General features: G+C 50.5%; 1 protein-coding gene across 1 annotated transcript in view; it reads right to left on the bottom strand.

The window, feature by feature from the left end:
• The window catches only part of crim1 (cysteine rich transmembrane BMP regulator 1 (chordin-like)), a 41,551-nt gene that overhangs the window by 8,004 nt on the left and 17,343 nt on the right, over positions 1 to 16,204 (bottom strand). The window contains exons 4-9 of the mRNA XM_028984327.1: positions 16,017 to 16,137; positions 15,044 to 15,165; positions 8,476 to 8,658; positions 8,195 to 8,392; positions 2,250 to 2,378; positions 708 to 864 (exon numbers count right to left, since the gene is read on the bottom strand). Of these exons, the coding sequence (XP_028840160.1) occupies positions 708 to 864; positions 2,250 to 2,378; positions 8,195 to 8,392; positions 8,476 to 8,658; positions 15,044 to 15,165; positions 16,017 to 16,137 (910 nt within the window). The remainder of the gene's footprint in view (positions 1 to 707; positions 865 to 2,249; positions 2,379 to 8,194; positions 8,393 to 8,475; positions 8,659 to 15,043; positions 15,166 to 16,016; positions 16,138 to 16,204) is intronic.

The raw sequence follows: 16,204 nt of genomic DNA, 5'->3' as shown, positions 1-16,204 counted from the left end.
TTCCGGAGCAGAGGAACGTGAACGGGTTCCGGCACCGGTGAATAAATCACCGGCAGCGGGGCCACGGAACCGATATCTAAAATTGGAATCGCAGATGCAAACACTCCACGCGGCCGGAGAGGCAATGAGGGGGACGCCGATAAAGACCAACGGAACATCAGAAGACGGACGGCCTGCGATGCACGTTTAGATGCAGAGTAATCGGACGTTGTCTGCAGCGGAACCCTTTCAGGACGGAACCATCTCAGTTCCTCTCACTCTTCGGCTGAAGAGAAGATCCTGCCGCTCAGATGTTCTCTTGACACGTGAACAGACCCCTGGACAAGGAGAGTGACTATTGGCCATTAGGTCCTCCGTCTATCTGATAAAGTGATAATGTGAAGTGATTGTCACTTGTGATCCACAGCAGCACAGCACACGGTGCACACAGTGAAATGTGTCCTCTGCATTTAACCCATCACCCTGAGTGAGCAGTGGGCAGCCATGACAGGCGCCCGGGGAGCAGTGTGTGGGGACGGTGCTTCGCTCGGTGGCACCTTGGCGGATCGGGATTCGAACCGGCAACCTTCTGATTACGGGGCCGCTTCCTTAACCGCTAGGCCACCACTGCCCCCTGAGTCGTACGTACGTCTGAGCTGTGACCTGACGTTTCATCTGCTCGGTCCGTGTCTTAAATCGAAACACACACAACAGAAACGGCGTCTCACGCGTAGCCGAAGGGACAGTCCTTGTCACACGTGACCGTCTTGCACTTCTTGGCTCGCGGGCGGCACTGGCACACGCTGCAGCCGTGGGCATCGCTCTGGTAGCCGAACGGACACTCGAGTGGACAGCCGGACATCAGGCCACTGCACAGCTCCTCTCCTGCATGGGGACACAGGACAGACTGGACTGTAGCGGTGTGTGTGTGTGTGTGTGTGTGTGTGTGTGTGTGTGTGTGTGCCACGTAAAGCATCTAAACGCATTAAGTTTAAACCGATGCGGGTAATGGAGCGCGTGGAGATGCGGACGTTGCAGCGCCGCGTCATCGAGTTATTTCACTATTTCCCGGGCGTCTCGCGTCCCAAACTGATTATGTTGTCACAACACATTCATTTACATGAAATCAGATTCAATTAAAGCCCGTTTACCTGCAATAAGGCATCTGGCCTCAACAAGAGCAGTAACACAGGAAACAGATCCAGTAGCAGGTTTTTACGTGTGTGTGTGTGTGTGTTGAAATGAATCTCATAATCGATGAATCGCGACGCAGAACATAATCGCTCGCATCATCGTGACGTTGGTTGGTGATTTGTTTGCCGTTGCGGTTTAATGCGCCTCAGAATTTTGGCAGAAACTGACGTTGGATGCAGCGTTTATTGGACTCGACGAGCCCTTAACTCTCATCTCACCGACGGATTTGAAGCGGGTAACACACTCGCCTGTGAACCAGGAGACCCAGGTTCAAACCCCACTTACTACCATCATGTCCCTGAGCAGGACACTTAACCCTGAGTGTCTCCAGGGGGGGACTGTCCCTGTAACTACTGACTGTAAGTCGCTCTGGATAAGGGCGTCTGGTAAATGCCGGAAATGTAAATGAAAAACCGTCGTCACACGCTGCAGCCATGACAGGTGCCCGGGGGACAGTGTGTGGGGACGGCGCTTTGCTCGGTGGCACCTCAGTGGCACCTCGGCGGCTCGGGATTCGAACCGGCAAACTTCCGATTACGGGGCCGCTTCCTTAATCGCTAACACGCCCCACCGCGTGTGTGTGTGTGCGGATGTGTAATTGTGTTATGGAACCGCTGTATGATGCTGTGTATGGTCCAGAGTCAACAACCTCTCAGCCAGCAGAATCGCTCCAAACCACTGGGTTTAATGCTAGTAGCCTGGGGTGTGTGTGTGTGTGTGTGTGTGTGTGTTTGCGCGAGTCTGACAGATCAGATTGGTATTCCTCTCGGAATCTGCGCCCTACAGAATCCCAGGCACCATGCAGCCCATCTGTGAATATTTAACTACGCAGAAACCAGACGCGCTGGCAGCCTGTCCACACGCGTCAATAAACCTTCAGGCCGCTGAAGACCGCCGGTCAGCTGGTCAACGCATGGTCAGATGATCCATTTTCCATTTTATCTAATGAGACCTGAGAGGAAGTGGTGAGGAAAACTGGACATGACACAGAATCCTCGAGCAACCCAGCATCACCGCTGTGTGTGTGTGTGTGTGTGTGTGTGTGTGTGTGTGTGTGTGTGTGTGCGCGCACTCACGTGTTTTGCACTGACAGGTCCGACATCCTCTGCTGTCCACTCTGAATCCGTAGAGACAGTTGTGGTCAGTCAGGCTGCAGTTCTTCAGGGAGCCGCAGGCAGGGGGCGCCAGTGTGATGTAGGACGGTTCTGGGAAAGCGGCAGGAGAGAAACGAAATGCGTGAAGGAACATCAGACGCGGCGAGGAGGGGCGGTGATGATGTTGCGCAGACATGGTTCTCATCCAGGTCAACTGAAGCCGTAAATGCATCTGAATGAACGCAGCAGCTCATCACCTCACCTGTCGGCTCAGCCACTGTCACTCACCAAAATGACCCGGCTCATCTGTACCCGCCATCCGTCACAAGTCATTACAGGCGTTTCAACATCAGACACACACACACACACACACACACACACACACACACAGGCATGCCACGACCCTGACATGTGCCGTCTGTCTCTATCCTTCTGAGAGACAGTCACAAGAGCTGCAACTCAAAACTCTAACTTACAGCCACCAGAGTCAATTACACAGATCCGGCACAGCAGTAACCTCGGCCAGAAATGCAGCTGTAACGCAGTTAGGAACAGGCAGTAACACGGGCAAAAACGCAGCTGTGACACGGCCAAAAAAGCAGCTGTAACACGGGCAAAAACACAGCTGTAACACGTCCAAAAACGCAGCTGTAACAAGTCCAAAAACGCAGCTGTAACACGGACATAAACGCAGCTGTAACACGGGCAAAAACACAGCTGTAACACGTCCAAAAACGCAGCTGTAACACAGGAAAAAAAGCAGCTGTAACACGGGCAAAAACGCAGCTGTAACAAGTCCAAAAATGCAGCAGTAACACAGGCAAAAAAGCAGCTGTAACACGGGCAAAAACGCAGCTGTAACAAGTCCAAAAATGCAGCTGTAACACGGACATAAACGCAGCTGTAACACGGGCAAAAACGCAGCTGTGACACGGCCAAAAAAGCAGCTGTAACACGGGCAAAAACGCAGCTGTAACACGTCCAAAAACGCAGCTGTAACAAGTCCAAAAACGCAGCTGTAACACAGGCAAAAAAGCAGCTGTAACACGGGCAAAAACGCAGCTGTAACAAGTCCAAAAATGCAGCAGTAACACAGGCAAAAAAGCAGCTGTAACACGGGCAAAAACGCAGCTGTAACAAGTCCAAAAATGCAGCTGTAACACGGACATAAACGCAGCTGTAACACGGGCAAAAACGCAGCTGTAACACGGGCAAAAACACAGCTGTGACATGGCCAAAAAAGCAGCTGTAACACGGGCAAAAACGCAGCTGTAACAAGTCCAAAAATGCTGCTGTAACACGGACATAAACGCAGCTGTAACACGGGCAAAAACGCAGCTGTGACATGGCCAAAAATGCAGCTGTAACACGGGCAAAAACGCAGCTGTAACACGGGCAAAAACGCAGCTGTAACAAGTCCAAAAACGCAGCTGTAACATGGACATAAACGCAGCTGTAACACGGGAAAAACGCAGCTGTAACTCAGGCAAAAACACTGCTGGTAACGCACTCATTACTGCAGCAGTAACACACGCAGCAGTAGCACTGCCAGTAAGTGAAAGTGAAGTGACTGTGATACATTGCAGCACAGCACACGGTGACACAGTGAAATGCTCTGCTTTTAACCATCACCCTTAGTGAGCAGTGGGCAGCCATGAGAGGGCGCCCCCGGTCCCACTGCTCACCAAGCGTGATGGTTAAATACAGGACACATTTCGATGTGTGCACTGTGCTTTCACAATGACAATCACTTCACTTTAGCCGGTAATGCAACCTTAACGTGCTCAGCATTGTGCCCAAAAACACAGCCAATAACGCACTCAGTATTGCACCTACAAATGCAGCCTTAACACATCTATAAACGCTGCAGATAAACGCAGCCATAAATGCAAACAAAATGCAACTGTAATGCAGCCAGTAACACAGCCATAACACAACCACCCAGTATTGTGCTCGGAAATGCAGCTGTGACACAGCTAGTAACACAGGCAGAAATTCAGCCAACAACACAGCTATAACGTGCCCAGTATTGTACTCAATAACGCAGCCAGTAACGCAGATGTAACATACCCAGCATTGTGCCCAGAAACGCAGCCCGTAACAGAGCCTTAATGCAGACATGTGTTACACAGTTAACTGCATCACAATGTCATTTAAACATTAGAATGTGACTGACGTGCTGGACTGTTACAACACCCAGGGACGTAACAAGGATAAAGTTAAAAAAACAACTATTTGTACCAACTAAAACGCTTAGGATGCATGTATCATTCTGACATTCGCTAATTAGAAACATTTCCTGATGATAATGATTGATGAATAAAATCTGCATAAATACAGATTAGTGGAGACCACCTGATCAATAATCTCATTCGTACTTCATGACCAACATGGAAATAGTATTGAGTCAGGGGGAAGTGATAAATCAATCCAACATCTGCTAAACGAGTTGATGATGAACTCAGAACGTCCAGCTCCAGACCATCTCCTCCTCCACATGGAGGGCCGACGCCCAGAGCGCCTGCGGGGCGAGCAGCGATTACGGTGGAACTGAGGAATTTAATTAAGTCCGATAAGATAAACGCCAGAAACGACAGAAGCTCCCGCTGCTGCCTCCACCCTGGGGTTATTTATTTCAAATGTTTACCTGCTATTTTATTTGATATATACTCGTTATGAATTAAAAATGAGCGTCCGCTGATTAACTCCGTCCCGCGGCGTCTCCTGCGCCACACAATTTACCTAAAACCCCCCAAAACCCCCGCACCACTTCTTCAACCCGAACGCTCCGGTTTAATCTGCAAACACACACACATTTACATACACGTCCTTGATTAGAAATGAATTAGAAATAAAATTTATACAAATCTCGCCTCCTTTTACAGTCACAACGTAAAGTCAGCGGCATCAGCTGCCCACCTGACTGAATTACGTTGCTTAGCAACAACAGGAGCTGATTGTAAATCATTTATTCATCATGTAGGGATGTAAATCTTCATCTGATCAGCCGAGTCGTGGAATGAACAGCAACAGGATCAGCGCCGCTCGGGTGATGGGGTTCTATTCCACAGTTGACCCGTTCATATTCAGATTTATCTTCTGACGATGCGCTTCTGAGCAACGTCGTTCAGCAGTCGGTGGGAATGTGACCTTGTGACTGTGTGTGTGTGTGTGTGTGTGAGTGTGTGTGAGTGTGTGCCTGCTGCACAGTAAGTTAACGCTGACAGGTCTAATTTCCTTAATTAGACACACAGCGTCTGTCACCGTCCCGTCACTCAGGAGGGGGTGTCACCTTGGTAAAATGACGTCTCCCAGCAAACAATAATCATGAAATAAAACGCACAACACAGACACTGATCCCAGAACAGCAGGGGAAGGCGTTCTGGAATATTTCTAGGACCAGCCGTGTTTGCTCTTAAACCCGATCCCGGTTGAGGTGGACGCGTCCGGGAATTAAAACGAGGACTTCACTTTAATCTCAGACCCTCTGAAAACGGACCCAAAATGCATCAGGCTGGAAGCTCATCCGTCGCTATGGCAACCAGCATCGGTTGCGGCGATGACCCCAGAGACTCCGCCCCTCCAGCGGGCATAGAGCAAGGCAACAGGCGGAGTCGCGGCAGAGGGGCCACGCAGGTGGAGTTCATCACGCTCCGCCCCCGACCCGCCACACTGGGGTCCGAAGAATTCCCTCCATCCCTACTCGTCTCTGACACACACACACACACACACACACACAGTTCGTTCTGTTGATTCTCGGCGAATGGGAGCGCGGTATTGCCTGTCTGCTGGAGGAAGGGAGCGGGCGTGTTCCTGCAGGCCGCGTCTCCGTGGCGATGCTTCAGAAAAGCGAGACGCTCATTAGATGTGAAAAGGGCCCAGGAAGAGCGCCGGCAGCCGACGGCACGCTGCGCCGCGATTGGACGAGAGTGCCGGTGGGCCTCGCGTCGCAGCGACCCCTCCCACCACCTCCGCGGTCGCGCCGCACAAAACTAACATTAAACATTAATTAAAGAGGTGAAGAGGGGAGGAGGGGAAGTGGGCGGAGCCCAGATCCTGGTTGGGGGCGGGATAGATCATCTGTCTAAAATGAGAGTGTGTGTGTGTGTGTGTGTGTGTCCACCGGGCCGCCAGCATCCTGACCACATTCAACACACTGCAGTTCTGCTGGTGTCTGAGATGATGGGGTGGTGCTGATGATGATGATGGTGGTGATGATGATTCACACACTTTCCCCGTCTCGTTTTCAGCCTGTCGTGTCGCGTTGAGCCGCTCTGACACAGAGACAGCGAGATGAGACAGGTGCATCCTGGGAGAGTTCTCGCACACCTAACCTCCACACAGACGAGCTCGGCGACAGAGAGAGAGCGAGAGAGAGAAGAGATGATGATGGAGTCACGTGACCAACAGATGACAGTACAGCCTGAACACACTGGTCTGTCTGTCTGTGTGTGTGTGTGTATGTGTGTGTGTGTGTTTATGAGTGTGTGTTCTCTAAAATTCTGTATTTATTCTCGACAGGTTGGACCCCTGCAGAGCAACAAATCCCAGCTCTCCAGCGCATCTCTCACACACCTGCTGTGTGTGTGTGTGTGTGTGTGTGTGGGGGGGGTCTTATTAGCACTGAAGCATACAGACATGACAGCTGCATCTGTCCTCCCATCGTCTTCAAAAACAATGAACTAGGAAACATTGCATCTCAGAAAATCACATTTCTTATGTGCATCTTCGTTAGTCCTAGCCCCGCCCCCTCGTTAGGACTAGCTTGTCTCTATTGGCTGTGCTGACTGAAGCGCACAGCTGAGTGGGAGGAGCCTGTGGTTCAATGAATTAGAGTTTTCATATTAAACTGAAACCCCGCCCCTGTTCCAGACACAGACAATTTTAATAAAACGGTTACCAAGCAACACGTCCATGTGAATTTAGAATTGATTTCTAATGAAGATTCTCGCCATGATGCCCAACGAGGCTCAGCCAATCCTAACCCAGAACTGGCAATGAGTTCTGCACCTTCAGCACGAGAGCTGGGTTCGACCCAACACTGCATCCGAGCGTCCAATCAGAGGCCAGGATTTTAGACGGACAAAGTCTGTAACTGTGTAGATGCGGATGGTCGACGGGTCAGGAAATGATGAATAACGACTTGCATGTGTGTTGACAGAGGGTCAGATCACACACACACACACACACACACACACTCAGCTGTCCTCAGCTGTCTGACAGGAGGACGCTGTGAAGCTGACGGACGTTAATGGAAATCATGATGACAGGCAGCATCTGGACAGAACTGCGTCCCTGCAGCGCTCACTTAACCAGCTGGCCACGCCCCTAACCAGCTGACCACGCCCTAAATCCAGACATCACCACCGTGCCGTTGTCTTGAAACATTACAGCATTTATAAAAGGAGGAATTAGGAATGAGGCCGGTGGCCCGGAACAAACAGAGTGGGATGAAACCGGAATGAAGCGCGTGTTGGGAAGATTCATTAAGCGGCGAGCATCAGGGGGAGGAGGCGCACGATATCCTGAACAAACCAGGAAAAAAAAGACACACACACACACACACACAGCATCACATTTATTAACACACTTTTACAGGTTCGCTTCTTCCCCCGGTTCACAGAGTTCTTCATTTGAAGCACAACTCCACACAGCGTTTTAGGGGCCCGAACTGGATGTGACGGTCTGTTTTGTGAGAGGCAGCGGGAAGAGGCGGCGCCGGGCCAGCACGTTTATCACTGCACGCAACGTGGTTTATAGACGCGCTTTTTCAGCGTTTAATTGCTATCGTTCTACTGTTGGCTCACTGGAAATAAAAGCGCAGTTTGTGCGTGTAACCTGGCAACCATTATACCATAGAAACGCAGGAAGTGGATTTCCCAGAGACCAGTGGGACTGTAGGGGGCGGGGTTTTGCGCTCTCCTCACCTTCGCAGACAGGGCAGCACTCTCCTGGCACGGATACGGGGTTCAGGCAGCTGTGGCCGCACGCCGCCGCCACGCAGTGGGTGTCGCCGCTCACGCACTGGCAGAAGGTGCAGTCGTCCCGCCGCCAGTGGTCGCCGTGGGCCAGGATCTGCCCGTTGACGTAGCAGCCGGCGAAGTTCAGCACCGGGTAGGCGGGGTCTGGAGAGAGAGAGGGGAGACTCCGCTGAGAGACCCGCTTCGGCCACGCCTGCCAAGGGGCGGGGCTAGCAGGCTCCTCCTACCTTCGCAGACGGGGCAGCACTCCCCCTCGGGGACGTAGTAGTGCTGGCAGTGCAGCGTGGCGCACTGCGCCGTGTAGCACAGGGACACGCCGCCGTGGCACCGGCAGAAGCGGCAGGCGTCCATGCGGTACATGTCCCCGTCGCGGTACTCCGCCCCATCGTACGAGCACCACGCCTTCGTCTCTGGGGGACAGAGAGAGGACAGCAGGTTACCAGAAACTCCATTTAACCCCTCGAATCTTAACACACACAGCAAGGAGGACGTGACCTGGTGCTGAGCCTGCTGGTCACCATGGCAACACAAGTCGGAAAATTCACCTTTCGCTGCTTGATACCTTCAGCAAGAATCGTGTTGACGTGTCTTTAGAGGCGATTTTAGGGCAAACTGTGCGTCTCAATTAACAGGTGAACAGACACACACACACACACACACACACACACACACACACACACACACACACACTCCACGTTCACGCCCATTTCCTATGAAATCGGGACAAAACTGAAATTTCTGCCTCCCTAAATCACAGAACACAGGAAGTGGCGTTCCCCTTCCACGCTTCTCCCGGCGTGACCGGCTGTGCGGCGGCGATAAGACGGAACATCTCCCCCCTCCTCCTCCTCCTCCTCTTCCTCCTCAGTTGTGCCATCTTTCATGGTTTCTTTTCTTGTGTTATTTTTTGACAGGCGTTGATTCTTTTCATTCGCTTCGTTAAAAGCCGGGATCCAATCCCGCGGCAGCGGGCCGACGCCGGGGGTCTTCAATTCCGGACGCTAATTCCATCAATTAGGCGTGGAGCAGGGGATGATGGGAATTCCGAGCTCCTCGGCGGCGCCGCGTTCAGGGTCGGCCGTGATTTAATGTCGGGAGGGCGGGGTCAGGACGGTTTGATGGTGATTGACCGCGACAGATTCAATTTTCCTCACGAGCCACAGATGACAAGAGGGACTCGCGCTGTGCAGAGTCCTTGTGGAGGACGGAACAGGACAAGACGTTCTCCGCAGGCCACGTCTGGACGCTCGGCACTGACCTCCTGACCACCACGCATCAATCACCGAGGAGGTGGAGCTTTCATCCCCTCAATTTCAGACCCCAGTTCTCTGCAGCTCCAGGAAGAACACCTAGAACCTCGAACAGAGCTTACCAGGACGTTCCGGTGAAATGTGAGGAGGTCCCACCGTACGGCCAGCAGAACAAACCGGAAATAAAACCAGCAAATTACGTCATTCTGGGAGGGCAGATATGCCCCGCCCCCTCAAGTGCCAAATTGACCAATGACAAGGTCACGTTCACGCATGTGCCGATTAATCTCATATTGAGATGACATTAAATGGACTATTTCTCCTGCTTTCCATCCCTTTTCCCATAATTCCCCTCAGTTCTTCTCTTCCCAGCATGGGGACGGCCTTTTGGGCCGAGACGTTCCTCAAGAACAGAACCCGTCTTCCTCCTTCTCCCCCGAGAGATCCTTCAGAAACGTTCTGGCAGATATTAATGGGTGGACGTCAGCGGCCTCGGTTCCTCGTTGTCGACCGAAGGCCGGCGGTGTGGTTCCGTTGACGGATGGCGCCGCAGCGGCTCTAAAGGGATCAGCCATAATCACATAAAGAACCTCCAGTGAGTTGGACGCTGCGTCATGATCTAATCACACGCTGTGGTAAAACCGCGGCCATAAACAACACCAACAAGAGGGCGGAGTTTACATTTCCCGCCGGACAATATCGCTCAATAACTGCATGCTGCATGCACATACCTGTCAATCCACCCTCACACGCCCATAATCAACATCTTCTAACCTGGAGATGGACAACAGCATTTCAACATCAAGCAGAACGTTCCTCAGGAGGAGGACAACGGCATCTTCTAACCTGAAAAACACCAGCGTTCCTCTCAACACGTCCCCCAAACATCACCAGAACCCGACAGAACTGGGTGGTGTCAGCTGGAGATGGACAACAGCATTTCAACATCAAGCAGAACGTTCCTCAGGAGGAGGACAACGGCATCTTCTAACCTGAAAAACACCAGCGTTCCTCTCAACACGTCCCCCAAACATCACCAGAACCCGACAGGACTGGGTGGTGTCAGCTGGAGATGGACAACGGCGTTTCTACATCAAGCAGAACGTTCCTCAGGAGGAGGACAACGGCATCTTCTAACCTGAAAAACACCAGCGTTCCTCTCAACACGTCCCCCAAACATCACCAGAACCCGACAGAACTGGGTGGTGTCAGCTGGAGATGGACAACGGCGTTTCTACATCAAGCAGAACGTTCCTCAGGAGGAGGACAACAGCATCTTCTAACCTGAAAAACACCAGCGTTCCTCTCAACACGTCCCCCAAACATCACCAGAACCCGACAGGACTGGGTGGTGTCAGCTGGAGATGGACAACAGCATTTCAACATCAAGCAGAACGTTCCTCCACCGTGGTGCACACTTCACCCTCGCATGACCAATATCATCGTATAAGCTGTACTCCCGCGACGGCCTGGAGATGCTACGACAGAATGACCGAAATAAAAATGTCATCATTGGCTGGACGCTGCGCTGCTTTATGCAAAGAAGGATTTCTGTCCAGACGTGTCGAGTACAACCATCTGTGCTGCTCAGCACATCAGCAATCTTTCCCGCTCATGTAGATTCCTTCTCTACAATATCAGACGAAGCCGCCCTTATCTGTCAACCCAGGCCACCCAACTACTGGTTCAGTCCTTAGTAACCTCACGACTGGACTACTGTAACTCCCTTCTAGCTGGTCTACCACTATATACCATCCGACCTCTACAACTCATACAAAATGCAGCAGCACGACTGATCTTCAACCTTCCCAAGTTCTCCCACACCACCCCTCTGCTACGTTCCCTCCACTGGCTCCCAGTAGCTGCACGCATCAGGTTCAAAATACTGATGCTGGCCTACAAAGCCAAACATGGAGCAGCACCATCCTACCTCACAGCCCTCATTACACCTCGCACTGCACCTCGTCTACTCCGAGCCTCCAGTACTGCTCGCCTGGTCCCTCCATCTCTGAAGGTAAAAGGAAGACGCTCATCTAGACTCTTCTCCATCTTGGCCCCTCGGTGGTGGAATGAACTTCCCCTCGAGGTCAGAACAGCTCAGTCACTGAGCACCTTCAAACGACAGCTCAAGACCTTCCTCTTTAAAGAATATTTAGATTAAATTGTAATTTTCTTGTTGTCGAACTTTGTGTACAGAATCTACAACAGAGTGAATAAAATAGATGTATTCATAGTTGGGGTCCTAGTGAACCGGAATTGATCTCTTCATCGATGGTAACTTGAAAGCACGTTGTAAGTCGTTCTGGATAAGGGCGTCTGCCAAATGCCGTAAATGTAAATGTATGCTGTGAGGAACGTGAGAAGTTCTGGAAGAATGAAAGGGAACTTGAGGGCCCTCTCTTCTCCACCAACTGAGCCCAACTAGCCTCTCCTGCCTCACTTCGTTTCTTTCTTTTCAGCCCTGCAGCCCTCCTCCCTCTCTTCTTCTCCACCTCCTCTTCCTCTCGGCCGCTGGGTTGTTTTGGCTCAGCTGCACAAACGAGACTAAATAATGAGATGAAGAGCCGAGATCTACAGGTGCAGCTCTGCAGGCAACACCAACCCTGTTGACCTCACACACACACACACACACACACACACACACTTCAGTAGTGTCTCCAGTAAACTGGTGCCTCTCAGCTTCAGGTTGATGTTATCCTGCAGCTGCTGGAAAGGCAGCAGCCAATCAGAGAGCAGGAGGAGGACGACCTCCCACCTTCACTGGAAGAACACACACCAAAGGGCTGAAAATACCAAGCTCGCCAAATCCTTAAAATAATTAAAAATAAATACGCCGCGTCTCCTTTTGATCCGAATGCGACTCGCCGTGTTGCCTCTGCAAACTTTCTTTTGATCGTCTTCAGCCACTGGAGACGATTTGACAGTTTAAACAGCAGAAATGTGACAGAAGAGCAAACTAAAAATAACCAACTACACATTGAAAAATAAATAAGAATGAATGCATGAGCAATGAACGTACACACGCACACACGCACACACAGAGTTAAACATACATTTGAATATTTAGTTTAAATTTGACACACACACACACGACTTCACAGCCCCTTGATGTTTCCCCACATTTCAGTGTGATGACGCTGTAAAAATAGATTTAATTGGGTTGAACACAAAGTCGTCAACATCAAACCCACCTGAACTCCAGTAAACACTCCTGAATGCATCTTTATAGCTAATGCAGCAAGGATGAACACACACACCTTATGTGTGTGTGTGTGTGTGTGTGTGAGAGAGAGAGAGAGAGAGAGAGAAGACCCACATACTTTAGAATAAACACACAGACACACACAGAACTGATTGGCTCTGTTAGAGACACTCTTATCGGTCGTGTCTCGCCAGGACAATGACATCACTGTCTCACTGTCCCCACCCCCACGCGTATTCTTCTTATCTTACTGGGCACCAAGTGTTCTCACACAGGCAGGAAACCGGGATGTTTCGTCCAACACGGGGACACCTATTCTGGTCCCCATAAGGCTGCATTTATTCCAACTGATCACACAAAAAAGTTCCGCAGAAACTCCGCGTATGGAGGCTGGAGAGAGAAATGTCTTGTGAGGATGGCCTCGTGCTGACTGCATCAGCGGAGACGTCTGAGGAAAGATCTGGACCTGCAGCAGCAGTGAGAAGCGTGGCCATGTTTAATTCTACTGCGATGCATCGCCAGGCCGTCTACACACGTTCACAGTCGCATCAGACTAGACTGACTGGTGTTTTATTTCAGAGAAGAAAAACGCATCCCTGAAATACATGAGAAGTACGTGCATTTACACTTGTGCAGAGAGTTCCAGAACTTCAGAAACTTGCATGAGGGGCGGAATGTCTTCTGGGAGAAGTGATGAGGGACCCACAATTCATTTGTGAATGGGAAAAATACATTCTTTTTCCTGAACTTAAGTTAAGTCATGATTAATTCATTTCAGCAAACTGGGAATAAACATTTACATTTACAGCATTTACCAGACGCCCTTATCCAGAGCGACTTATTATCAGTAGTTACAGGGACAGTCCCCCCCTGGAGACACTCAGGGTTAAGTGTCCTGCTCAGGGACACGATAATAGTAAGTGGGGTTTGAACCTGGGTCTTCTGGTTCATAGGCGAGTCTGTTACCCGCTAGGCTACCACCACCCAGAGGAGGTGTTGATATCATTAGTAGAGCTGCAACAGAATCCGACTCGACCAAACAAGTACAGCTTTTTAGGGAAAGGAAATGAGCAGGTTTAAAATAATCAAGTCTAGCCTCCGTTTCACCACCTCAGCATCCATTTTCGCATCTCTGTCATGATAATTAAGATGCATCACCTGATGACAGCGGTTGTGAAATACAAATCAAAACAACATTTCATTAAATGTTAAAATTAACATTTAATAAAACAAATTCACAACATGCAAAACACTGTTACCAATTACCGAAGCAAATTTACAAGCAGCGAATCATACGGAAAAGATAGGTACTATAGACCGGAGGTTCGAGACGTTGTCTTCGTTGTCTTTTCTCTCTCTCTCACACACACACACATTGATATTTATAGCATTTACACTTACAGTCAGAAGTTACAGGGACAGTCCCCCGCTGGAGACACTCATCCTTGCTGCATTAGCTATTTACCGCACAATGCCGATTCAACCAAACCCTGACTAAACCGGTAGATATTGAGCCCAAACCCGACTCGAGCCAAGACTTACAGCTCTGATGGTTAGAATGTTTAGATTCTAGGATCACTTCATCTTCTCCATCTCTCGACAGCTGCTGGCCATCAGTTAACATTTTAGACCCTGCAGAATGTTCCTTCTACATGGGCTGAGTGGAATATTCATGTTCGCTCAGAGCTGTGGCAGCCAGATGCTCCGCCAGGCTGCTTTCATGTGGATCCTGCAGCAGAATCGTCGTTCTTGAAAAATCACCAAGAGGACAAAGGGCCATGTTCCTCAGCAGGAGGTGGAGATGACATGGAACTGGGTTCTGCGGCACTTACAGATGTTTTAGTTCAAGCAGCTCTTCCTTCAGAATGGAGTAAAAGAATGTTTTCTGTGTGCAGGTAGGTACATGGTATCCAGAGGTGAAGGATCTTCATGATTAAACCCATATTCTCCCAGTCTCCATGCTGACAGGTGAGCAGTTGATGTTCTGGTTACTGTTTGCCCAGCGTGTTCCGCCTGTTCCGTTTCTGATCTCTGTAACTCTCCAGGAATCAGCTGTGTGCAGCCGTGTTGTTCCTCTGCTCAGTTCCTGCAGGAACCGCCCCTTCATCCACCAGCATCAAGCAGTAAAAACCTTATAAACCAACTAGGTACCAGTGGTTCTACCCCCATGTTCCTCAGACGAACATGCTGAGCACAATGCAACCAGAACAGCGTAAATTCAAGATTTTGATGTGGAGTCACCTGACAGAACCTGGAACCCTGGACTGTCTGGGCCAGGGTGCTGCCCTGAACCAAGAACCAAGAGAGAGAGAGAAGGGTTCCAATCACACGAACGCGACTCACCATTGATGCACTCGAACGCGTCGCAACACCTTCCAGGGGTTCCGTTGCCCCAGGAGACCTGCTGGGGGGAGGTTCCGGCGGCGCACGGCGGCGCGCTGCAGGCCCCCGGTAAACACTCGCACCTGGAGGGGAGCGGAGGAAGAAGAAGCTGCATCACGGTTCTCTCAGCACAGAACGCGGGAGCGGTGCGGTTCCTGCACTCCAAGTTCTCCGTGGAGGCCGAAGACCCCCCCGTCCCCCCCGGAACAGATTTACATTTACATTTCTGCCATTTAGCAGACGCCCTTATCCTTATACTACTTACAGTCAGTAAGGGACAGGGACAGTCCCCCCCTGGAGACACTCAGGGTTAAGTGTCCTGCTCAGGGACACGATGGTAGTAAGTGGGGTTTGAACCTGGGTCTTCTGGTCCATAGGCGAGTGTGTTACCCCCTAGGATACTACCACCCTGCAATGCGGTTCGGTTCTTACGGTGGATTTTACTACTGGCTTGTAAGAGTTGTTTTAGGCAACGAAATGTTTGACGAAATATCTTCATCAACCTGACAAGTGACGTCAAGTGACAATAACTATAATGAAATATATCATGCATTATTGTTGATGAATAAAAATATGTTTCTAAAATAAAAACGAGAGTAAAACGCCTCAACAAGACGTTATTTCCTCTCGGTTTATTGCGTTATTCTTATTTCTGATTCTCCCATCCGGTGGCACCAATGACGTCACGTCCTCAGTTCCGTTCGAGCATTATTAATATTTCAGAATGCTTGTGGTGGGTTATGGATATTTGGTGGTGGGTTATCAGGGAGAGAAAGACGGTTGGGTCGAAAAACTCAGGGAGAAATAGAAATTTATGGATAATAAAAACTAAAAGGACAGTTTGTCACAAAGACTAAACTAAAAGTAAAATTAAGACCAAAAACAACTATACTGAACAGGCCACACCCGCAGGTGCAGGGTCACCGGGTCTCACCTGGTAGGCAGGGTGCAGCAGCCGTCGGCGGTCAGGCGGACCTGCGTCTCGTAGCTGTCCGGCGGACAGTGAACCGGTGGGACCGCGGGACAGTCCACGGTGGTGCAGTCCACGCTGAACACTGGACACACGGGGGAACACACAAGGAGGAAACATGGAGGAAAAACAACGACTAAAAGAACAGACAC

This window comes from Denticeps clupeoides, chromosome 1 (genome assembly GCF_900700375.1).
Source record: "Denticeps clupeoides chromosome 1, fDenClu1.1, whole genome shotgun sequence".
Classification (NCBI taxonomy): domain Eukaryota; kingdom Metazoa; phylum Chordata; class Actinopteri; order Clupeiformes; family Denticipitidae; genus Denticeps; species Denticeps clupeoides.
This window is presented reverse-complemented; position numbering and strand designations above follow the sequence as displayed.